The sequence below is a fragment of the Rhineura floridana genome, chromosome 8 (genome assembly GCF_030035675.1).
Source record: "Rhineura floridana isolate rRhiFlo1 chromosome 8, rRhiFlo1.hap2, whole genome shotgun sequence".
Taxonomy (NCBI): Eukaryota; Metazoa; Chordata; class Lepidosauria; order Squamata; family Rhineuridae; genus Rhineura; species Rhineura floridana.
In genome coordinates, this window is record NC_084487.1 from 135,788,661 (window position 1) to 135,815,030 (window position 26,370).

The 26,370-nt window shown below is 42.0% G+C and overlaps 1 protein-coding gene across 2 annotated transcripts in view; it reads right to left on the bottom strand.

Annotated features, from left to right (window-relative positions):
• ARHGEF5 (Rho guanine nucleotide exchange factor 5) overlaps nucleotides 1-26,370 on the bottom strand; it is a 125,507-nt gene that overhangs the window by 5,237 nt on the left and 93,900 nt on the right. For both annotated transcript variants that reach the window (XM_061582618.1, XM_061582617.1), the window contains exons 6-13: nucleotides 23,339-23,499; nucleotides 16,993-17,145; nucleotides 14,989-15,118; nucleotides 13,981-14,055; nucleotides 12,020-12,109; nucleotides 9,602-9,753; nucleotides 6,139-6,300; nucleotides 2,990-3,060 (exon numbers count right to left, since the gene is read on the bottom strand). In XM_061582618.1, coding sequence (XP_061438602.1) covers nucleotides 2,990-3,060; nucleotides 6,139-6,300; nucleotides 9,602-9,753; nucleotides 12,020-12,109; nucleotides 13,981-14,055; nucleotides 14,989-15,118; nucleotides 16,993-17,145; nucleotides 23,339-23,499 — 994 coding nt within the window. The remainder of the gene's footprint in view (nucleotides 1-2,989; nucleotides 3,061-6,138; nucleotides 6,301-9,601; nucleotides 9,754-12,019; nucleotides 12,110-13,980; nucleotides 14,056-14,988; nucleotides 15,119-16,992; nucleotides 17,146-23,338; nucleotides 23,500-26,370) is intronic.

Sequence of the window (26,370 nt, forward strand, 5' to 3'; positions counted from 1 at the left end):
TTCAGGGATCTGCCCTATATCTTCCACTGTGAAGACAGATGCAAAGAATTCATTTAGCTTCTCTGCAATCTCCTTATCGTTCTTTAGTCCACCTTTGACTCCCTTATCATCCAAGGGTCCAATCGCCTCCCTAGATGGTCTCCTGCTTTGACATTTGTGTGTATTTAATGAAAACTGATTCTTAGTTTGATTACTGTGTATCCAGGATGAATTCTGATCCTGTAATAAAGGTATACAGACAGCTGTGCTTTTAATTCTTCTTAAATATTGTTGTGTGCACCTTAATCTCTGAAAGACTTCCAGGGGTTCCAGCAGTTATGCATGACTGGTTTCCTTGGAATGAAGATTAGCAGAGACTTTGGTATCTTTGTTATATGGTCTTATTTACACACATATACAACCTGAGCATAAGATGGAAGGGTTCACAGCATTAACCTTCAACAAATCTTGCTTTCCAGGGGGTGCCCCAAAGCCATGGTTTTGGATTCAGACAGAGCAGGCAGGCTTTGCTGTCTCTTCCCAGCTCCACATCAGACTAAATTAAAAACACACAGGCTACCACCAGGCCAGGTGAGGGGGTATCCTACACCCCCAAAAAGAGCATCACTGGCCATTTGTTCTTATGGCAAAACATCTGCCCTTGACCAATTAGACATGTTAATGGGGACACTTGATGGACTTCACTGGACCTATTAACTTAACAAAGAAACTGGCCTGAGCAGTTCAGCATGTTCCTTCCAGATACAGAAATTCAGCCTTTGAGGGTACCTACAGCTATCATCCAAACCAACCCCCCCAATCCTATAACAAGATATGCATGTGCATATATATGTGTATACATGCGCACATATATACAGCCAAGCCATGGAGCTCTGCCCCTGCACGCTTTGCACCCCACCCCCACCACTTAACTCCAGGAATGGGAACGCCAGGTATCCCCCGTGCCTAGGGCCCTCAGGTGTTGCCACATGCCAGCTGCCACTTCCCCACTTACCTAATCTTGGCCCTCTCGCGTTAGTCAGTCTGAGTAGTGTCACTCTGGCAAGCCTCCTTCTCTGACCCCCATGGGTCACCAAGCTTTCTCCTGTCCAGGCCTAACAGTAGCAATGCTGGAACCTGGAGCTTCCACGGCTTGACCAGGCCACCGCCCACTGCTGCTTGCTGCCTCTCCCACTCTCCTGCCTCCCCACAGGTTACCAAGCTTCATCCTCTCCTCTTTCCTGGTCGCCAAGCTTCTTGCCTTTCAGGCAGTAGCGATGCTGAAGCCTCCTGCAGCTGCTCTGGTCTGCCGCTCCATGGCTTGGCCAGGCTGCTGTCCGCCATTGCCTGTTCGCTTACTCTGCTGCTGGCTCTCCACTCCTCCCCCATGGGTAACCAGCTTTCCTCCTCTTCTCCCATTCCCCCATCACAGGTCACCAGCCTGCCTCCTCACCTCCCCTCCGTCACCAAGGTTCCCAGAGCTGCACTGGCATGTCACTCTGTCAGCACACCGTAGTTCATAGCACCAGCTGTCTGTGGCCAAACTAACTGCAGCATGAGGGTTTCAGGACTTACAAAAATATTATATAGTAAGATATTAATCTCACAGTTGTGGCAATGTATGCCCTCCCTGACAGTGTTAAGAGTTGTAGTACCTCAAAACCGGAGATGAAAGGTAAAGGAAGACCTAGTTCCTGCTGACCTTTACTACCATAAGTTCTCACATTAAGGTGATAGTGAGGAGGAGAAAAATGCCTGTACACATGCAGGTGGGTGTGAAAAGTCTGAAAGAGAGGAAGGATGGTGCAACAAGCACAGTCACATACACTTTCTTCCCAGTAGCAAAGATCTAGCAACAAAGCCTTCAAAATTGTTACAATTAAAACAATGGAAAGTACAGAGTCAGAGAATATATGGGAGTGTCTTCTGTCCACAGTAGCAGCTATCTGTTTCTGCCTTTTTCCCTGGCGGGCTGATTCTAGAAGGGATGCTTCTTTTGGTGCTAGTGTTAGATTAGTGGCCTAGTCTCCACAGATCCATAAGTGTATCTCCAAAGGGCTGCACGCATACAGCCATGTGAGAGAATTTTGTGTTTTCATCTGAAGACTGTCAATAGTGGGAACTTGGAAGGTAGAGTAAACAAAAGGGGCTGCGTTTCAAATGTTTGAGACACACTGGCATAATAGAAGAGACTGTGGATCTGAGGACAACAGGCAATCCCAATCACTGGTAGGAAGACAAAATCTTAAAAGAGAACTACAACATTCAGAAACAAACACCTGAAGAGTCAAGAGTGGGGTGTCAGAATGATTACATAATACAAAGCATCTGGGGTGGGACATGTGGTTGCAAAATGACATATATGCCAAAAAAAGGGAATCGTCCTGAAGAGCTGCAATTACATAAAAAGCCAAGAATTTAAGTTTGCTATTTTTCTGATGGAGAGAAATAGAACTGCACATAACCTTTGCGTATAACTGATGCTTGCTGCAGAGCTTGTCTGATATTCCTTGGTGATGCTGCTGAATTGGGGAATTTAGAGGAATTGGGAACTTGAGAGTACAGATTTCCAGAATTTGGAATTTCTGAGTTAATCATGAGCAGAGTTCAAACCTCTCCTAAAGTTGGGCTCTGCTTCTAATTAGTTTCGGTCAGACCTCAATACAGCCCTTCCCTTTCTCACTGAAACTAACCTGGCATTAAGAATGAGAAAGGGTGCTGCTACAAGAGTAGCCTTCAATTCCCAGCAATCTTGGTACCCATCAATGCGTACTGTAGATCAAAGTGGTGTATAGTACAATATAACACAATAAACCATAAAACATTGAAAACTAAGTATAAAATGTATCATGATCAGTAATAAATATAATAGCTTCCGGGAACACCTAAACCAACAGAAATGGTTTGACCAAGTGCCTGAAAGTTGGTACTGTGGACACTTGCCTGATATTGTATGTAATACCCATATTATGTAAGCTAGTCCTTTGTTGTATTTACTGAGCAGTCTTACCAGAGTCATCCAAGAGATCAGGTTCAACTTGTTGTGGCATAAGAGCAGAAATCCATCTCAGCTTCTCACTCCTGAGGTGAGGGGAGAGAAATGAAAAATACTGAGGATAGAAACACTCAAGGATGTACTTAGCAGTTGCTGATGAAATACCAAAGTGTGGTAAGCTTTGTTCATTCAGTTGCGTGGCATACTGTGAGTTATGTCCTTACTAACTCTGTAGTGGCCTTTAAGAATGCTACTGTTCTCTCACTCTCTGTCCCTTATGAGACTGATAATAACACCAACTTCACTTGTGAGTAACTGTAATAAGTACGTGAAGTGTTTTGAACACTCAGAAGCCACTATATAAGCTATGTTGTGGGTTAAAGTTTCAGCGCAGGTTTATGATATATAGATGTTTCCATCTTGAAGTGAGAATTAGGAGTGATCCATACAGCCATTTAACATGAAGAGTAAGCTTTTTGTAAGTCCATTAATTCTCTGTGATCCATATTATGTCATCCTACAATCACTGCCTTCCCACACTTTCCCCTCCCTTAATCTGGAGTTTCTCATACCAGATACAGTGACTTGCAAAAGTAATCAGACCCCTAACCAATGCTGTAATATTACTGAATTACAAATGGTACATTGTAATTTCATTCTGTATGATATTTTATTTTGAAACACAGAAACTCAAAATTAATTATTGTAAGGTGAGATTGATTTTATGTTGGGAAATGTTTGTAAGAAACATTAAAAAACTGAAACATGTTGCTTGCATAAGCTGGGAGGAAGGGCGGGATACAAAATAAATAGATAAGTATTCAAACCCCCTCCCCTTAATATTTGGTAGAGTCACCTTTCGCTGCAATAACAGCTTTAAGTTTTTTGGGGTAGCAGCTTTGCACATAGTGTCTGAGGGATTTGGGCCCATTGTTGGCAGATTCACTCCAGGTCGTTCAGGTTGGTTGGATGTCGCTTGTGGACCGCAATTTTCAAGGAGCACCACAGATTCTCAATGGGTCTGAGATCAGGACTTTGACTGGGCCACTGTAGGACATTCACCTTTTTGTTCTTGAGCCACTCCAATGTTGCTTTGTCCTTGTCCTTGAGATCATTGTCCTGCTGAAAAGTGAATTTCCTCCCAAGCTTCAGTTTTTTAGTGGACTGAAGCAAGTTCTCTTGCAGTATTTCCCTGTATTTTGCTCCATCCATTCTTCCTTTCATCTTAATAAGATGCCCAGTCACTGCTGGTGAGAAGCATCCCCACAGCATGATACTGCCACCACCACACTTCACTGTAGGGATGGTGTGTCTTGAGGCATGAGCAGTTAGGTTTGTGCCACACATAGTGCTTTGAGTTTTGGCCAAAAAGCTCTATCATGACCACAGAACCTTTTCCCACATTGCAGTTGGAGCATTCTCGTGCTTTCTGGCAAACTCTAGATGTGCTTTCAGATGGTACTCTTTGAGTAACGGCTTCTTTCTTGCCACCCTCCTATACAGGCCAGTGTTATGCAGAGCTCTTGATATGGTTGACTGGTGCACCATTACTCCACTCCCAACCACTGAACTCTGTAGCTCCTTCAAAGTGATTGTTGGCCTCCCTGTGGCTTCTCTCACAAGTCTCCTTCTTGTCTGAGTGCTGAGTTTTGAGGGACGACCTTTTCTTGGCAGTTCCTGGGTGGTGTGATGCAGCTTCCATTTCCTGATTATGGATCCAGCTGTGCTCACTGGGATATCCAAACACTTGGATATTATTTTGTACCCTTTTCCTAATCTATGCATTTGTATTACATTATCTCTCACTTTTGTAGAATGTTCTTTGGTCTTCATTTTCCTTCAGATCCACATCCTGACCAATGATCCTTAAACAGGGGTTTTTTATCCTGACAATGTGACAGCAATTTTAATGGTTCACAGGTGGAGGCCAATGGTAAGGTAATTGTGTCCTTGACAGAGCAATTTCTTTCATCTGTGTAAACTGGGAACTTTCACAGCACAGGGGTTGAATACTGATGCAAGCAACATGTTTCAGTTTTTAATGTTTCTTACAAACATTCCCAACATAAAACCAATGTCACCTTACAATACTTTGTTTTGAGTTTCAGTGTTTCAAAATAAAATATCATACAGAATGAAATTGCAATGTACCATTTGTAATTCAGTAATATGAGAACATTGGCCAGGGGTCTGATTACTTTTCCAAGGCACTGTATATGCCAAAAAAGAGAGAAACAGCTATTACAAACAGTTGCTGACGAGGGAGGCTGGTTACTTTGCCTTGCAGTTTCCTATGTGGATGGTTCTGACTCCGCCTCCTTCCACACCTCTTGTTTCTGTTGGGTTCCCATTGGCTTCCCTTCTGATATGAGCCAATCAGCAACACAACAAGTTTTGGCTGTGCAGCTCAGAAACCAGAGGCTGAAAAATAATAAAAAGGAGACCAGGGTGTTGTGTTGTGTTGTGTGTTCATTATCAAAGCTTTAAATGCGGAGAATTGACTCCTCTCCTCCTCTTGTTTCTGCCCCTCCCCTTTTGCCAATGTGTTTGATAGTCAGCTCTGTCTGTGCTGGGAGGGAAGAAAGGAGGAAGGGGTACAAAAAAAAGAGCAGACCTGCAAGTATAAATGAGGAAAAAGTTTGATTTGAGTACAAAGAAAGTCCAAAGCAATCAGGTTTGGACCACCCTTGCATGAGTTGGCCAAGGGCGTCTTCATTGGTCTAAAACCTCACACATATTAAGATCTCTGCAGGCAACATCTAGCTCAGCAGCACTTCTGGGGATGTGTGTATGTTTGCAAAACCCAGGGGTGGCAGGGTTTCCTTATCTTTAGCTATACTGACAGGGATAAAACTCAAGTGTTCTTCCTATACTTCAGCAAAATGTCAAGTTTTTGTCTTAGCTGCCAGGCCCATTCAAACTTCGATCTTCTCAGTATTTTCATCAAACTATAATCCTGGTTGTAAACCAAGACTGTTAATGTGGAATAAAACTGACACACATTTGTAGTGTAGATATACCTAATGTAACGAAAAATAGTTTTGTGTTGCTTTAAGTACATGGTAGTATAAGGTGTCTTCTCATCCTTATCACTCTGAAAGTTGGTCTAAGGAATCTGTGATGCTGGAAGTTCTCCAAGACATAAACCTTTAGCTTTTTCTTACTGTGTTTCTGTACGGAAGAGGAACTCTACTTTTTTCCCCTGATGGTTCTGCAGCAGGAAGAGGCGGAACACATTTTTGTTTGCTCCATGTAGTTTCATTTCACACTTCTCTCCACGCACATCTGAGGAGGCAGCATAATCAAATACAATAAAATGGCCATTCCTGCAGGGAATAGAGAAAGATAAGAAGGGAAGCATTAAAAAGGCTTAATTGATCTGATGAGCAATACAGAGGGACGTTGATGGGGGAGAAATTCAATTCAGTTTGCATTTAAACCTGAATCTATCAAATTCACACTTTTTGAAACAATATGAGAACCGAAACACAGACATCCTTCAAAATTCACACTAATCCAAATTTTGCAATGCAGTTCTCCAACCAACCAATGTTTACAAAAATGTACATATTCATAAAAATGAATATATTAGTGGAAAATGCATTATACTAGGATAAATTGCTTGCAAAATATGTACATTAGTCAAAACTGCATAAAAATGTGTTCATTAGAAGAAATTCACACTAAATGCTTTAGAATTTTCATGAGGATATTTTATTTAAAAATTTGCAGATTGCTGCAGAAATATGGAGAACTGAATTTAAGATTGGAAAAATATGAAACTGAGAGAACTGAAATTGACAGATCCTCCCATCCCTAGCCCTTGATTGCTATCTTGCAAGAAGAAAATTTACAGGACTGTGTTTCTTTCTGCTTGACCTTCTAACCTACAGAAAATTAGTATCTCTATTTTCATGTAAAGCTCCTTGGAATACTGTACAAATGTGAAAATAACCAGTTTGGTACCCCAGTGGAAGGAGCATGCCTAGTGTAACTTGCCCAGAAAGTTTTTTTCTGGAGTCTCCATTATTGTTCAATGTATTGTCTGGTTTGTTTGTTTTAAATCAGTAAATGCTTAACATGATGTCACTGGAGAGTGTCCTAACAACATGTATTGGGCATGCTTTCTTATCACCTCTGATCCTTGCAGTCAGTGCCTGCTCCAGGCTTTGGGAGGCCCTTGGACAAGATGTTCTCATCACTTCCCCTTCACTGGCCCTCTGCCTTTGGATCCAATCTATACCACTTCCCAAGGGAACAGGCAAGATGAACAGAGGCTGCTCCTCCTTCTCCTTGCTCCTGTCACTGCTTGCTTGCTCAGAGACGAGAGGTGAGGAACAGGAACAGCAAGGAGCAGCAGCAGGGCAAGAGACTCCAGGGATCACCAGTGTATCTGCTGCCAGGGTGTGGGCTGTGGCAGATGCCAGTGATGCCAGCCCCTTATGCTAGTCCTGCCAACGTTGCAGGCATGTCATGTTGCTTAAGGCTTCCATGTTATCTTCCCAGTCTAGATGGCTGACTGGGCCCATGACTGTTTTTTAGCAAATGAACATGGATGTGTCCCAGGAAGAAAAAGTACAGGAATTGTGATGAGCCACAGTTTCTTCCACCACCACCCCCTTTCTTTGGCTTCAGACTGTGGCTCTTTCTTGGCTCTGGGTATGTTAAAGACATACACGGATCGCTCATAAGTTTGTTGAAGGAGGTGAATTTTTGATAGATCCTGTGGCTATAAGCTATGGATTTTTTTAAAAAAAGCTATAGGTTGTCTTCAATTAAGTCCTAATCAGGGTAGACCCATTAAAATTGATGAACCTATGTTAGTCATGTCCATTAACTTCATTAGGCCTACTGTGAGTAGAACTAACCACTCTATATAGTTTTTTTTAAAAGCTTGCCCCAAACATAGTGTTTGAAGAGACCATTGTACCAAAGTCAGTGTGTGGTTCTAGGGGCGAGAAAGTGAATGGAACCAAGCCACAGTGTTTTGGCAAAAGCAATTTTTTATAAAATGCAGGAATCCTGAAACTGGCTACAAGAAAGTGAGCTGTGGTTAAGGAACAGTGGAAGCTTGCCTTATACTAAGTCAGAAATTGATCCATCTAGCTCAGTATTGTCTACACTGAGACAGTGGCTCTCCAGGATTTCAGGCAGGGATACTTTTCCATACCTACCTGAGGATGCTGAGCATTGAGCCTGGGACCTTCTCCATGCAGAGCTGATGCTCTACCACTGAACTATGACCCTGCCCTGCTTCTATGTGTTACTAAAAAGGGAGGAAACTGTGAACTGACCTACTCCACAGGTGAGGCGGTATGCTTCTAAATACGTTTCTGGAAACCATGGGAGGGGAGGGTCTCTCAACCTTGCCTTCTGATCTGCACATGAGAGTTGGACTCTGAGGACAGGGTTGAGCTAGAAAATGTCATTTTGTACTCATTAGTGAGAAGACAGTGGGAGCATACTGAAAGCATCTTTCTCTTCTGTGGAGAACTCTGGAATAATGTTTTTTGTGGGGTTTTAGAGTGGTCAACTCGAATGGGGGAACAGAGACTGGTGAGGGTACTTATTGGCTATCCCCTGTGATATTATCAACATATCACATTCCCTAGTCAACCACTAAAACATTTTTTAAATATTTCTGACTCTTTTTTTTGTAAGGGGAAGAATGAACAAAATATCCTTTTAAAACATTTATAAAAAGTGAGGCGTGATGGGAAAAGCAATACTGTGGGTTAGTATATATGTTTGTAATGCAGGAGATGAACTCCAGGAATATGAAATCCAGCAATACAAAACAGGAAGTAAAGAGTTATGGCGAAGAAACAGCTGTGACTACTGTTTGGAAAGCAGATGAAATTGCTCAATAGGGTGGCGGGAATAAGCTCAAACCAGACACCAGCATGAGATATAAACAGTCTGCAGCTTTATTTCAATTACAGCAGGAACTGAGGTTGGCATGGCAGTGGGGCAAGGATCTGGTCTTCATTCCAACAGCCCTTGCTATTAGAATCCTGTCCCAACCCACTGGTTGGCAAATGCTGTTGGGAATTGCCCAGCATTAGACCCCAGTGCGACGCAGGCCATGCATTTGGGATCACACTTGGCAGGCAAATGGGAGTTGGCAGAAGGCCCAGCTCCTCCCTAGCCAGGGACATGGCCAGTACATCTTCTCCTTAGACCCCTTATGCCCCCCCCGTTATGTTTAGATCCTGCCTAATGCCATTTCCACCTTGAGTTGTGACAGAGTGTACAGAAAAACAACATCTAACAAAAAATTGAGCCAACTGAGATGAGGATAAAAAAATCCAGACCAGCCCTGTTAACTAGTGACCCAGAAGCCCAGGGAACTACTAGAACTGAGGGAAGGAGGGTGGGGAAGTGCATGAGGCAAAATGGCCCTGGCCACCAACAACCTTGAGTGGGGCACTTGCAGGATCTCACAAGAGCCAGGCAGAAGAACCAATGGGCCTCCCCTACCACTCCAGATCTGCCACTCTAGATCTACCACACCACCACACAATGGCACCCCACACGGAGGCACACAGAGTGGGGTATTAACACTTTATGTCTATCTTCCCCCTGAATGAAATTGTGAGAAGGTGCAAGATCTCCCCCAACACTTACTCTCTGGGCCGAGACAGGAGCAGGTAGTCGTTAAAGAGATGCAGGTAGATGGGCCGGGTGGTAAGTTTCCACTTCAAGCTCAGATTATACTCCAGTGCTGTAAGTTCCCCACGTTTCACCAGCCGCCTTGACTGTGAGATAAGTGGGAAAATCTGCAAGACCAAGAATAATTTTTCTAAGTGAGGCCCATAATTTCACCATAATTCCCGGGCTCCAAGGCAAAAGATTGAGAGTTGCTCTCTTCTCCCTGCATATAGATGGAAAATATTTGGGATTCAATTTAAAGCCCTCCTGATGAACTCTCAAGTGTTTGGCCACAGCATGGGGAACTTAATCAGGAGGGCTTTAAACTAAATCCTATGTGACGGAGATGTAAATTTGGAGGTAATGATGAAGGCTTATGTATAGTAGCAGAAGTGGATGTCATCCAACGAAATAGGAGGATGGGGGGGGGGAACCCAGGATGCCAGAAAGAAAAAACGTAGATGATGAAGTTCCAAATGGATTTATTAAAAATAGTAAAGAAAATATGCCCAACGTGTTTTGGCCAGACAAATCTTGGCCTTCGTCAGGGGCTAAAACACATAAATATGAAACATAATAAATAATCTGCATCAAATCACTACATACAGTATACATCTGAACCATGAACAGGGATCAATCAATCAATCAATCAATCTTTATTTTTACCCCGCCCTTTTTCCAAAACTGGAACTCAGGGCGGCTTACAAATAAAAACTACACATAGGTAAAAAACATACAAAAATATACAATTAAAATAGAATTAAACTATTCATAACATTAAAACCATAAAACATACACTTAAAATACTAAGACAATTTAAAACTTTAAGAATAGGACCATAGAACAATACAACAGACCTTATGAGGCCCTATCTTAAACATCTTCTAGTCCAAAAGCCTGTCGGAATAAAAAAGTCTTTGCCTGCCGATAGTAAGACCAATCTGAATACTCATGTACCGAATCTGTAGAATCTGTAACTACCGTTCTGCACATAAAAGGGAATCTAGTAAAGGTAATGATGGAAAACACGACCGATTGTATATAACCTGGTGATATCCATCATTGCCTTTACTAGATTCCCTTTTATGTGCAGAATTGTAGTTTATTTGCCTTATTTGTATTATCTTACCATTGAATGACTTTACAGATTCTACATTCGGTACGTGAGTATTCAGATTGGTCTTACTATCCCTGTTCATGGTTCAGATGTATACTGTACGTAGTGATTTGATGCAGATTATTTATTGATTATGTTTCATATTTACGTGTTTTAGCCCCTGACGAAGGCCGAGATTTGTCTGGCGGAAACGCGTTGGGCATATTTTCTTTACTATTTTTAATAAATCCATTTGGAACTTCATCATCTACATTCTTTCTTTCTAGCATCCTGGGTCCCCCCCCCCATCCTCTGGCTTATGTACAGTAACTGGAACTGAGAAAACGGCTCTAATGCGGCCCCAAAACAGTCTTCATGAAAATGTAGGAAGGAAGCCAGACCATAAATAACATTGTCTTCAGTGTCTGTATAACTAATGCCCAAAAGAACAGGAAACAAACAGGACAAACTCTTAATATAGGAGAGCAAATATGACTTGATAGGTATAACTGAAACTTGGTGGGATGACTCCCATGACTGGACTACAGCAAGTGATGGATATAACTTGTTCAAAAAGAACAGAAGAAATAGAAGGGAGGTGGAGTCATGCTCAGAGCTTGGAAAAGTTACTTTTTTGAACTACAACTCCCATCAGCCCAATCCAGCGGCCATGCAGGCTGGGGCTGATGGGAGCTGTAGTTTAAAAAAGTAACTTTTCCAAGCTCTGCTCATGCTATATGTTAATATATTTATATCCCTTCACAGAAATACAGGAGGATGACCTTGGTAGCCCCACCAAGAGTATCTAGATTAAAATTAATGGGGTAAAGAATAAAAAGAACATGGTGGCTAGGGTGTACTACTGACCACCCAATCAAAAATAAGATGATGAAACTTTTGAAAAGCAAATTGCCCATTTTTTGAGGATGCATGATGTAGCAGTAATGGGGGGCTTTAATTACCCTGATATCTGTTAGGTGACAAATGCTGCCCCTCTGACAAATTACTGGCTTGTGTTGCTGCAGTCTGTCAGGTGTTGTTGAACTCCACTTCCCATCAGCCCCAGCCAGCATAAACAATGGCCAGGGTAATGTATGCCCAAAAACATCTGGAGGGCCAAAGGTTCCCACCCCTCCTGTAAGACGAGAAAAAGCTGAAGCAAAAACAAGAGACTTGCATGGTGACCAGGGTAGTTCATTAGTAGAGTAGCTCTGAATGTTTGTTGGGATGTATTAGGAAAGCAGGTGGCTGCTGTTCAGAGTTGTACAGGACAGCTCACCCCCTGAATGAGTTTTTACCTTGCATTCAAACTCCATATTTTTACTTAAGTAGATTAGCTCCTCAGTGCTCTTCATGCGTTGGACATTTTCATTGCAATCTTTGATGAGCTGCAGAGAGGAAAATGCTATCAGTGTGGGAAGGACTGAAAAATGGGGGAGAAGGTCCCTTCTCAAAGGAGCAAGTGTAACAGAAAAAAGTCCATACACTGTGGAGGCATTACAAACATTTGTTTCTGAACAGGCTCCTTTATTCTGTGCATAGTTACACGAAAGACTGGTTAGATACAAATGAGTACCATACTATTTTATTTTATTTTATTTTGGTTGATTGAAGAGTTATCAGTTTCCAAAAAAGAAGATTAAAAACACAAAATATAACAATATGTTAAAAGCTATAGTTTCTAAGGGAAAACAGAGTGTGCTTTCAAGATGCTTATTAATGCATGGTAGAATTCCTTATCCAGATCACAGAACAACCATTCCTAGTGTTCCTTGTGAGAATGGCCCGTCATAGTTAAGCCAGTTTCAAATCCATTATCTATATACGTAATGTAGGCATGACCCTAATTTGTTTTCAGTCTCTGAATGGAAAATTTCAATAATTTAGGAAGTGGCATAAGTGGTCATGGTATGGTACCACCTCCTAGATTTCATTAGCGTTCAAGACTTGCAACTTGGTCTCATTATCTGTGCTTGAAGTAACATCTTTTTGGGTCTAAACTTCCCTCTATTTAAAAAGAAATACTCAACATTTGTGGTTAATTACAGGTGAATAGAACATACCACTTCAAAGGCTCTACCACCTTCCTAAAAGAGCCAACTGTGTATTGACCAGAGTGCTGGACTTAAGACTGGGAAGACCTAGGTTCATATAACCCCTCAGCCATGAAGCTCACAAGGTGACATTGGCCCAGTCACAGACTCTTGCCTAGCTTAACCACATGGGAGAGTGGGGCACTTAAGTCCATAGAGGAAGGGTGGGATGAATGTGTAATAAATAAAAATAAGCCCAGGAATACATGTCTTGCTTGTTTTTGAAATGTTAGTAACCAACAGTATCTGATTTGCCATGTTGCATTCAGAACCCATCGCTTGGAATGTGGCAGCTCATCCAGATGCTACTGATAACCCATTTGTTGGGTTTGTGACACCCTCCCCTTCAACTGAGAGTTCCTGTGTTTCTAGTATTTGTAGAAGCCAAGATATGAGAAAAAATGTACAGATACTATTCTTCTCAGTTTTGTAAGAAATTAGCCCGCTCCCACCCTTTCAGTGTTTTACTGTTCCCCCCCCTGAAAAATATGATCCTCCTGGAAAAATTCCTGTGGATGCCAATAAATAGAGAAGGGGTGTTCAGATGATAGGAATAAACATTGTGGGTGTCCAATTCATATTAAACATGGATTCATGCAGTAACAATGAACTATAAAATCCTCAACCAATAGCTGCCTGCTTGGATCAGGATTCAGTGTGTTTGCTAGTCTTACTATCAACCTCACATTTCTATGCTCACATCAGGAATGTGAAAGGATATCTGTATGATACTTTGGATATAGTGTGAGAATGAAATACAGCTCTGATGGATATCTGCATTGCTATGTACATTCAGAAGTGAAGTGTCTCGCATGGCATCATGTTTCAGTATGTATAGATATGTTTATTCTGTCTGCATTGCAAAGTGGATACAGTATGCATCCATGTCACAGTGTTAGGTTACATACCTGCAGATAATTGTATCTGGATTGGGGCCACTTCCAAGCTATTATTTGTTGCATGTTTTTAATTAATATGGGAAGAGTCTGTAGGGAGTTCAGCTCTTCTGTGTCTCAGAAAACTAGAGCATAGGAATTTCGGCTTCTGTCGATTGGGTAGGAATTTGTGACCTGGATGGGTTGGGAGAATTTTTGAACTAGTATGACTTTGTGTGGGGTAGGCAGACGTGATGGTAGGATTGAAGAACAAGTTTTAATATCTTTTACCTTCTCAAGTGCATCATATGCTTGAGTGGCCTGTACTTCTTCATCAGTACCAGGCCGCGTTCTCTTCAATATGTTCTGCAGAATGCAAGCAAAGGGTTTTTGATGAGAGGTGAAATGCTTGGTCAGTTTCTAAATTTATTTTGAGACAGTGGTAAATTAAATTTGATCTAAGAAGAATTAATGCACAGTATCTATACCTCTAGTCAGCAGCTAATTTTTATAGAGGACAATTCTGAGAAAAGGGGTTGGCCAACCCAACTTCCATCCTGTAGAGAGTTTTGTCAGAAACCACAGATTGCCACAGATGCTAAAATCTCCAGTCATTTGCTTCTAGGTTGATAACCGGGAGCTGGGGAAGGCAGCACCTTTCAAGGGAGCAGATTTGTCTAGTGGGTTCCAGTTTTTGACTCCTATATATTTGAAAAACGTGGGAATAAGTGGAAACTCCACTTGAAGTTGTGTTTTCATGGGTCAATTTTCAGTGCTCCTGCTAAAACTTCCCCAAAGTCCAAAAATCTATGGGTGTAGATGTTGCAGAACTACAACTCCCATCAGACCATGTCATGGCCAGTGGCGAAGGATGATGAGAGTTATAGTTTAGCACCATCTGGAGGGCCAAAGGTTCCCCACACCTGGTATAGATATTGGAGTTAAGCCATGCTCATGGGGTGGGGCAAGTGCATAGTGGCAGAGCACAGGTTTTGTAAATACAGAACATTCAATCCCTGCCACCTCCCCCCAAATCAATTTCAATAGAATGGCTGGAAAACACCTTTTTGGGATGAAGCACACTGCTAGATAGCAAAGTACATGCTTAATGCTATTACATGCATGTAAATAACAGGAATCTTTGTAATAAAGACGTGGAGACCTAATTTTTTTTCTTGCTGCTTACATATTTATTGCTAGGAAATCTGCTCATTTAATTATGCATGTGCTATTAATAATTGACATTTAGGAGGCTGGCTGGCCAAAGGAATTGTGAGTCCTGTGTCCCAACACTCTTACGTGGAGTAGGAGTTTCAGTCTTGTAATACGCTGGAATGGGAGGATGAGGAAGGATTTGAGGGAGAGACGCTGGCAAACAGGATCACTTTCTAGTCTCTCCAAAACCTGTTGGAAAGCAGGGACACCATTCCTGCCAGAGAGAAGACATCTCGGATAAGTCTCATTGTACATAGGTGGCTTCTGTGTATCACTTCTGCTATAGCATAGGCGGGCAAAGGAAGCAGAGGGTTATGGCATGCCTAGACAAGAGCATGAGGGTCAGCGGACATGGCTATGACATAGGTCAAGCCTGAATTCCTATGCCTTTCTCCCCAGTCCTGTGCTGCTGCTTGCCTACTTGCTTGGCAGGCTAGAGGCAAAAACACACCCAGGAAAGGGAGAGGGGGACATATGTACTGTAGTAATTTGTACACTGTTATACAGATTCTATATTCTACACCTCTTTCAGGGGGGCCTGGACCACTCCCTCCCACAAAGACACATTGACCATACCCTGGATCCACTCAGTCACACCCCCTTGGTAAGCTTTAATAAGCCAAGAAGGACAAGGGTCAAGAGAACACATTGCTGGTTGCATCGTCACAAGCACCTTGTCTGTGTCATCAGGCCGCGTCAACTGAAACTGATCCCAAGAAGTTGCAGTAGCCATTGGTCTGAACACCTCACTGGGGACTACAGTAGATGTGGGTGGGGCATCAAGATAGCTACAGAGGTGTGTACCTTTACCCTCAAAGTGCCTTCCAAACAATTCACAGTGGGCCTCTGTAGGGTCTAAAATTCCATTTCCTGGAGTTGATGTCAACAGTAGGGATGAAATCCTCTCCTTTTTTACATTTGATTTTTAAGAGTGCCCCCCTAGTTGGATTAATGATCCAATTCTTTTTTCCTTCGATATCTTTTCATTTTCCTGATCTCCACCAATATTTTTTTTTTGCTTTACAGAGAATGATCAATATTATAATCACTATTTATTCACGAGTCTCCACTGGTATTGATCTTTATTCTGAACTCCCTAGTTATTGCCTGCTTACATTCCTTTTCAAGTGCATTGCAGAACAGATTAAGACAGATAATCAAGTCAGTGTCTTCTCCGCTGCTGCTTTCTGCCTGTCAGTTATAATCAACACTTCACTGACATCAGGGAAAGGGAATATGCATTTGAAGAGCTCATTTAGAAAGTAGATCAAAAAGCAGATCACACTATGGATGATTTCAAAGCAAATTGGAAACAAAGAAGAATGAACTGGAAACCAAGCAAGAGGAGCTGCTACTTCAGAATTATCTCTGCAAAGATAGAGAATATCAGAAATAATAATTGATCCGATGGCAAATCCGATTATTGCAGAATCAGAGCCCATAGGTACAATCGAAAAAGCTCCACTGGATGGCTACTTGAGGATGCAATGGAAGCAGAGAAGTGTTTATTATGTTTGTTATATTGATTGTTCACTTTTTACTATGTATTTCAATGTTTGTTTATTTTATTTATTTATTATTTGATTTCTATCCCACCCTTCCTCCCAACAGGAGCCCACGGTGGCAATGTTAGTTGTCTTGGGCATTTTATATGGAAAGGTGGGGTACAAATGTAACTAATCAATAACATAGTATGCAATTTTATTTAAATATAATTGATTGAACCACTAAAAACTAGACTGTTGATCTGTTAAAAATCGTTAATTCAATCAATAACCCTAAGAATAGTAGTTATACTGTGTGCTCTGGTTTGTCTCTCTACTTATTCTAATTACAGGTGCCCAAGAACTCCCAAAAGGAAGCCCATTAACTATCAACCAAGAGGTGTGGTTTTGTACCAGTTTAACTGTTCCAGCTTCTCCTGAAGAACCCTGGGCGAGGGCACTGGGCATTCCACTCCTTTTCCCATCAATAGTTCCCAGGAGAGAGGACATGACTTGTCTGCATACATTTGCCTAACAGGGTATTTTGTGGGGTGCTAAGAAAAGAATAAAAATATAGGAAGATGGGTATCTTCAGGTTTCTTACAGTAGCCGCTGAAAGGTTTGCTCCTGGTAGGTCTGGTTTGTCACATATGGCAAGTAAACCCTGTGGAATTCTGGGGCATGCCTCAAAGCCACATCGCACACATTGAAGGTGAACATGTCTTCCTCAAGCTTCTCTTCCAGGTCAAGCAGGAAACTGCAAGAATCCCCCAGGCAATCATGGAAAAAAAGCAGGACATGGTTACTAGAATTACAATACTTTTCCAACCCTTTTAACCTTTATCCTTTTAGAACAAGGACTCTCCATACATGTAAGATGTATTATTATTATTGTTGTTGTTGTTGTTGTTTAAACCACAGCAGCAAACATATTTAAACAACAAAAACTCTTACTCATTGTGACTCTATAATGGAGCCAGGGAGTGAGGGAGGATCACATTTTAAAATCCTTATCACATGCCAATCCTCAGCAGATGCAGAAGCTGCCAAGGGCACAGATTGTAAGCATGCAGTTGCTTAAGGGTTCTGGGCAATGATATTTTAAATGCTATTTGCTCCATGTATTATATTATCAGAGTGAATGGCTTTCTCATGCCTCCTTTTCAGAAGCACAACACCACTTAATCTTGTCCCCAAGATTATGCAATAATAGGCCACATCCTTCCAACTGGAGAATAGAAATACTCAGCATTACTCCCCAAATGACTTCAGGTTTGAGGGTTTCAGTATATGTTCAGGACAGTGGAGGAGAAAAATCTACTCCAATTACTTCCATGAAAGAGTAAGTGTCTGGTGAAATGCTATACTTATCACAGGAGAAATAGCCATGCATAAGCCAGACTCTGAATGTTGAGAATTCTGAAGGCTCCTAGAGCCATAGCGCTAACTGTTTCCATCATTTATCTATGTTTCAGTCTCCCTCAAAACTCCTAATAAAGGAGAGAGAAACAGTGGGTGAAGAAATTAAAACAAAACTAATATTTAAACAAAAGAAGTGACTTCAAAATGGGAGCACACAACACTCTAAAAGGGGGAAATTCACAACCTGGTTTTTAGGGAATAGGAGGGAGGAGACAGAAGGGTATAAAATTAGTAGCACAATCCTATACATTTCTTCTCAGAAGTAAGTCCCACTGAGTTCAATGGAACTTAGATAACAAGGTATAGGACTGCAGTTAAAGATTAAGTTTGTGAATTTCACAAAGTGGTACCAATAAAACTAAATTGCATAAATACAAAATGTCTTCTAATGCCCTCCTTTTAGGCAGAGCTTGGAAAAGTTACTTTTTTGAACTACAACTCCCATCAGCCCAATCCAGTGGCCATGCTGGATGGGGCTGATGGGAGTTGTAGTTCAAAAAAGTAACTTTTCCAAGCTCTGCTTTTAGGATGCATACCTTAACATGATGAGGCGGGTTGAGAGTGTTGAAGAAGCTGAGAGCAATGTCATCAGGAGTCTAGACCAAGAGGCTAGACTCCTAGCAGGGGCACCCAATGCGGAATGGTCAAAGCTGAGACATCAGACTAAGATGCATCCAGACTCAAAGGAAGGCAATGGTAAACTACCTCTGACTACCTCTTACTACGAAAACCCTATGAACAGAGTATCCAAAATTCAACATGAGATAGTGCTGGAAGATGAAACCCCCTGGTCAGATGGCACTCAGCGAGCTACTGGGGAAGAACAAAGGACAAGTACGAGTAGCGCTGTGACTAATGACGCCACTCGGTCAAAGCCAAATGGAAGCCCAGAGGCTGATGCGCACAGATGCGAAAGGAGAGTCTGGAGTTGTACAACGTACACAATAGGAACATGGAATGTGAGAAGCATGAACCAGGGAATGTTAGAATGGTCAAGCAAGAAAGGGAACATATCAATATTACAATACTTGGCGTGAGTGAATTAAAATGGACTGGAAAGGGACATTTTCAATCAGGCAACTACAAAATATTTTATGCAGGAAACGAGAAATTAAGAAGAAATTAGGTTGCTTTAATAGTGAGAAGTAATTGTAGCAAAAGCAATTAGGAGATATAACGCAAGGTCTGAGCGAGTGATATCAATGAGATTTAACGGGAAACCTATTAACATAACCATCATCCAAAAGCAAACACAGAAGAAGAAGAATTGGAGAGATTTTATGCAGAAGTACAGGAAGAAATTGATCACACACAAAAACAAGATGTTTGATAATCATGGGAGACTGGAATGCAAAAGTAGGAAACAGAGAAGAACTAGGAATTGTGGGGAAATGGGGCTTAGGAGATAGAAATGAAGCAGGAGAAACGCTTATTGAATTCTGTGAATCCAATGATTTGTTTTTTGCAAACACATTTGTTTAGTAACTGAAAAGATGATTGTACAAGTGGACATTACCAAATGGTCAATATAGGAATCAAATTTATTATATAATTGGTAGCAGGAGATGGAGAAGTTCCATAGTTTTTACGAAAACAAGACCAGGAGCAGACTGTGGTTCAGATAGTGAACTGATAATATCAAAAATCAGAGCAAAGCTAAAGAACAACAACAAAGCAATTATAATGCCAAAGTACAATTTAAATAACATCCCAGAAGAATATAAAGATCAAATAAGGAACAGATTTGAGGCTTTAAACTTAGCTGATAGAGAACCAGAAGAACTATGGATTGAAGTCAGAGACATTATCAGGGAAGAATGCAAAAAGACAATACCTCTCGTTAAAAAAAAAAGAAAGACCTCAATGGATGATTGACAAAACTCTTAAAATGGTTAAAGAGAGAAGGAAAGCAGCAGCAAAAGGAGACAGAAACACGGTCAGAACCCTAAATGCAATAATACAATGACTAGTACATAGGGACAAAGAGAACTGTTACAATAGTTATTGTAAAGAAACAGAAGAGGATAATAAAAGAGGCAGAACAAGAGCCCTATTTCAAAAGATTAGAGAAATTAAAAGGAAATTTAAACCAAGAGTAGGGCTGTTGAATAATCAACAGGGGAGCACACTGATTGACCGACTTAAAATAAAAGGAAGATGGAAGCAATATAATGAAGAACTCTATAAAAGAGATGCAAGGATGACAGACTCATTCGCAGAGGAACCATATGATGAAGAACCAGAAATTTTAGAATGTGAGGCAAAAGCTGCTCTTAAAATACTTGAAAGAAACAAATCACCAGGAACAGATGGCATACCAATAGAGTTGCTAGAAGCTACGGACAAAAATTTGTCAACAAATATGGAAAAGAAAACAATGGCCCAAAGACTGGACGCGTTCAATATACATCCCAATTCCAAAGAAAGAGGATCCCAGGGAATGCAGTAATTATGAAACTATTACCTTAATATCCCATACAAGTAAAGTAATGCTCAACGAATTTCAGAAGAAAATCACCCTGTGCTTCATAGATTACAGCAAAGCCTTTGATTGTGTAGACCATGAAAAACTATGGAATGCTTTAAAAGAAATGGGGGTGCCACAGCATCTGATTGTTCTGATGCTCAACCTATACTTGGGACAGAATACAGAGAAACCAATTGGTTCCCCATCAGAAAGGAAGTGAGACAGGGGTGTATTTTATCACCCTGTTTGTTTAATCTATATGCAGAACAACATCAAATGGAAAGCAGGATTAGACCAAGATGAAGGAGGTGTGAAAATTGGAGTGAGAAATATCAATAATTTAAAATATGCAGATACCATACTCTTAGCAGAAACCAGTAATGATTTGAAACAAATGCTGTCGAAAGTTAAAGAGGAAAGCACAAAAGGAGAACTACAGCTGAACATCAAGAAGACTAAAGTAATGACAACAGAAGATTTATGTAACTTTAAAGTTGACAATGAGGACATTGAACTTGTCAAGGATTATCAATACCTCGGCACAGTCATTAACCAAAATGGAGACAATAGTCACGAAATCAGAAGAAGGCTAGGACTGGGGAGGGCAGCTATGAGAGAATTAGAAAAGGTCCTCAAATGCACAGATGTATCACTGAACACTAAAGTCAGAATCACTCAGACCATGGTATTCCTGATCTCTATGTATGGTTGTGAAAGTTGGACAGTGAAAAATGTGGATAAGAGAAAAATCAGCTCACTTGAAATGTGGTGCTGGAGGAGAGTGTTGCTTATACCATGGACTGCGAAAAAGACAAATAATTGGGTGTTAGATCAAACCAGAACTATCACTAGAAGCCAAAATGATGCAACTAGGGTTTTCATACTTTGGACACATAATGAGAAGTCATGATTCACTAGAAAAGACAATAATGGTGGGAAGAACAGAAGGGAAAGGAAAAAGAAAATAAAGAAAAAGAGGAAGGCCAGACAAGAGATGGATTGATTCCATAAAGGAAGCCACAGACCTGAACTTACAAGATCTGAACAGGGTGGTTTATAAGAAATGCTATTGGAGGTTGCTGATTCATAGGGTTGCCATACAGTCATACAGTAGGGCCCCACTCATATGGCAGGTTAGGTTCCAGACCCCTTCTGAAAAGTGAAAACCACTGAAAAGCGGATCAGCTGTAGCACAGGGGTCTGGAACCTAACCTGCTGATCGCGCCGGAGGAGGAGATCAGCTGTAGTGCACGATCAGCTGGAGTGCGGGTGTTGATCGTACCAGAAGAGGAGGAGATCAGCTGTAGAGCTCTACAGCTGATCTTCCCCTCCTCGTGTGAGATCAGCTGGAGTGTGTGGAGCTCCAGCCGCCCTCCAGCTGATTGCCCAGCTGGAGCCGTATTAGCTGAACGCTGAAAAGCGGGGCACCGAGAAGCGGGGCCTTACTGTAATTGACTTGGAGGCACATAACACACACACTGCTAATGCCAAAACATAGAGCCACTGGCTGCTTAGGAACAGGATATACAAATTGATCACACTTCCTATCTTTCTGCAATCATGCTATATCTGGAATGCAGTCTTCACATCTCCCCCACTCAGGAAATAGCCTAAACTGGCAAGGCATCATCTCCCAGGCAGGTGAGACATAGAGGCTGTATTTCAAAAGGACACTGTTATGAAGGACCAGAAAGCACAGGGAACTTGAGCATCCTGTTCTACCTAGCTAGGTTCTAAGCAGATCAGACTGAGCATAGTTTGATATGAGGTGTGGGGAAAGTGTGGCCCTCCAGATGCTGAACTACAACTCGCATCAGCCCCAGCAAACATAGCCAATGGCCAAGGATGATAGGAGTGTCTTAATCAGCATGTTCCTGTCATGAAGTTTGGTATACAAAACTTGTCTACAGTAACTTTTGCTTGCTTGGGTGATATATTTATTTCAGTCATTTCTATTCTATCCATCTGCGGAAAGGCATTCAGGCAAATATGCAGCCAAATAAAACAATAAAACACATTTTTCAAAATGTACAACTTTAAATGATACTCAGAAAAACGTGTTTTAATTCATTGATCTGATTTTTTTTTAGGGTGACATAAACATGGAGACAATAATCCAGGTTTTACTCCAAAATGGCAGGAAGTACTTCTTATGTCACATATGATATTTCAGTATACTTGAGGAACATGCTTGAGGAAATCACAGACTAATGTGTGGATAGCTGTGTAATTATCCTTTGCATTTAGCACTTTCCCAAATTTAGTTATCAGCTCAAAAAATACAAAAATGCATTAAAATGCAAATTTTAGGACAAAATACATTTAGAAATGCATACATTATGATAAAATGTTTAGAAATCCATATTTCCTGACAATATATCATGACAAAAAATGCACCAGTAATTTAGAACACTATTCCTACTGAAATCAGATAGGCACCTACAATTCTAATATTTCTTTGCCTGCTGAAAACATTTTTGTTTCACCAAGTGTTTTTAGAGAATTAATTTGATTGTGTTGGTTATTTGTTCTGCATCTTATGATTTTATAATTTTATGATGCTTCAGTTGTTTTATTGTAGTTATATGCCTTCAAGTCGATTACGACTTATGGCGCCCCTATTAATCTTTTTTGGATATATTCATAGGGTTTTCATGGTAAGAGGTATTCAGAGGCGGTTTACCATTGCCTTCCTGTAAGCCTATGGCTCCCGGTATCCCAGGCGGTCTCCCATGCAAGTACTAACCAGGGCTGACCCTGCTTAGCTTACAAGATCAGACAAGATCAGGGTAGTATGTCTGTATTGTATTGTATACTGTCATTATATTTTTATGAGCTGGCATGATCTTATAAATAAATATGGAGACAGGACAGAATAGACTTATAAATGAATACATGTGAAATTTGACACCGACCAGAAATAGAGTGGTCCGTCTATTTGTAGTTTATAACCGAGCACAAAGTACTAGACGGTTTCAGCCACAGAGAAGCGTCTATTGATTGTATTGGCCTGGGGCATTCAATGTTTTGTTTTTTTGAGAAGGGGAGCACCAGAACTCACTAGGCACTAACATCACGTACGTCCTGAAGGCGGGAGAATAGCCACTGTTTATCTTGATTAGTTAAGACAGCCTGGAGTTCCTGGGAGTGCTGAAAGTGGTCCACTGCCACATTTAAGCTCCGCAGGTATGAGGCTTCTGATGCAATAAGTTCAAACTTGGCCTGTTAATAAGAAGAGGAAGAACATAGCTTTAGAGGATGGGTACTCTCAGAAGAAATGAATTATTTGAGATGGAGTTAAAAAGAAAAGTAAAACCAAGGGTAGTTGAAGCTGGGTGCTTGAGACAGAATAGGGATTCTGTTGGTGTACCGCCCACCCCGCTGCCCAACTGTCTCCCTTCCTGAGCTTATTAGGGTAGTCTCGGATCTGGTACTCGAGTCCCCAAGACTTGTAGTGCTGGGTGACTTCAATATCCATGCCGATACTGCCCTTACTGGAGTAGCTCAGGATTTCATGGCCTCCATGACAACCATGGGTCTGTCTCAAATAATATCTAGCCCCACGCATGCTGCTGGTCATACCTTGGACCTTGTTTTCTGTATTGGACGGGATGTAGGTGATCTTGGTGTGGAGGAGCTGGCATTAGTTCCTTTGTCATGGACAGATCACTTCCTGGTTAGGTTCAAACTCACTGGAGCTCAAAACCTCTGCAGGGGTGGGGGACCAATTAGAATGGTCTGCCCCAGGAGACTGATGAATCCAGATGGTTTTCTGATGACTCTTGGGGATTTTCCTGTCACCTCGGCAGGTGATTCTGTCGAAGCCCTGGTTGACCTCTGGAATGAGGAAATGACCAGGGCCGTGGACACAATCGCTCCTAAGCATCCCCTTTCACGCTTTGGAGCCAAGTCCTCCCCTTGGTTTACTGAGGATTTGTTGGCAATGAAGCGCGAAAGACGGAGACTAGAGTGACGTTGGCAGAAAACTCTGAGCGAATCTGACCAAACACGGGCCAGAGTCTACCTAAAGACCTATTCCATGGCAGTGCGGGCCCAGAAGAAATCTTTCTTCTCCGCCTCCATTGCATCTGCGGGATCTCGCCCAATGGAACTGTTTCGAGTGGTCAGGGATCTCTTACACCCTGACCCCCATGAATCTGATGTTGACCACTCAGCAACCCGTTGTTCTGAGTTTGCGCGATACTTTGCAGATAAAGTTGCTCAGATTCGCTCTGACTTAGACGCTAAAATTGATACAGTCTCTGTGGATGTAACTTTGGCCCCTGCTTGTCTAATTAAAATGGATTCTTTCCAGCTTGTTCAATCCGAAGATGTGGACAAAATTCTCGGAGAGGCACGTCCGACCACCTGCATGTTAGATCCTTGCCCTTCCTGGCTTATAAAAAATGCCAGAGGGGGACTGGTTGAGTGGACCAGGGAAGTGATTAATGCCTCCTTACAACAAGGCAGAATGCCCCTTAGTTTAAAGAAGGCAGTGATAAGACCTTTATTGAAAAAATCCTCCCTGGACTCCTCAATATTAGGCAACTACCGCCCAGTCTCCAATATTCCTTTTTTGGCAAGATAATAGAGCGGGTGGTGGCCGCTCAGCTCCAGAGTTTTTTGGATGAGACAGACTATCTAGATCCATTCCAATCTGGTTTCAGGCCCGGTTATGGAACTGAGACGGCTTTGGTCACCTTGGTGGATGACCTTCGTAGGGAACTGGACAGGGGGAGTGTGTCCCTGTTAGTTTTACTGGATCTCTCAGCAGCTTTCGATACCATCGACCATGGTATCCTCCTGGACCGCCTCTCTGGGATGGGACTTGGAGGCACGGTGTTACGATGGCTTCAGTCCTTCCTAGAGGGACGAACCCAGAAGGTGGTTATGGGGGATGCCTGTTCGACCCCTTGGCCATTGACCTATGGGGTCCCTCAGGGATCAATTCTATCCCCCATGTTATTTAACATCTACATGAAACCGCTGGGAGAGTTCATCCGGAGTTTTGGGGTTCGGTGCCACCAATATGCTGATGACACCCAACTCTACTCCTCTTTTCCACCTAATGATGCCAAGGAAGCTGTCCAGGTTCTAAACCGATGCCTGGTATCAGTGGTGGACTGGATGGGGATGAACAAGCTGAAATTAAATCCTGACAAGACAGAAGTGCTCCTTGTCAGTCGTAAGGCGGATCAGGGGATAGGGATTCAACTTGTGCTGGATGGGGTTACACTCCCCCTGAAATCGCAGGTGCGCAGTTTGGGGGTACTCCTGGACTCAGCTTTGAGCCTGGAGGCCCAGGTTTCTGCTGTTGCCGGTAGTGCCTTTGCTCAATTAAGATTAGTTCGCCAACTGCGCCCGTTCCTTGACCTGTCTGACTTGACTACGGTGACACACGCCTTAGTTACATCCCGATTAGACTACTGTAACACGCTCTACGTAGGGCTGCCTTTGAAGACTGCTCGGAAACTTAAATTGGTACAAAGAGCTGGAGCCAGAATGTTAACTGGAGCTGGGCTCAGGGAACACACAACCCCTTTGTTGTACCAGCTCCACTGGCTGCCAATATGTTTCCGGGCACAATTCAAAGTGCTGGTTTTGACCTATAAAGCCTTATACGGCTTAGGTCCAGGTTATCTGTTAGATCGTATCTCCCCCTATGATCCTGCCCGGACTCTGAGATCATCCGGTGAGGCCTTACTTTCTACTCCTTCTTTTTCACAAGTTTCTCTTGTAAAGACACAAAATATGGCTTTTTCGCTGGCTGCCCCCAGATTGTGGAATTCCCTCCCCAGTGAAGTACGATTAGCTTCCTCACTTCTTTCCTTCCGTGCTAAGGTGAAGACGATCCTATTCAGACGGGCTTTTAATTGAATTGGTAATTAACTCTTACCTTGTATTTGATTTAATTCATTTTAACTATTTTAATTCTGCATATTTACTGTTTTAACTCTTCATGATTATTTTTGTAAGCCGCCCTGGGTTCTTTGGAAAAAGGGCGGGGTATAAATATTTTAAATAAATAAATAATAAATAATAGTAGCTGATATCTGCTGGTTCCTGATGGAGGCAGGGCCAGCAGCCACACGC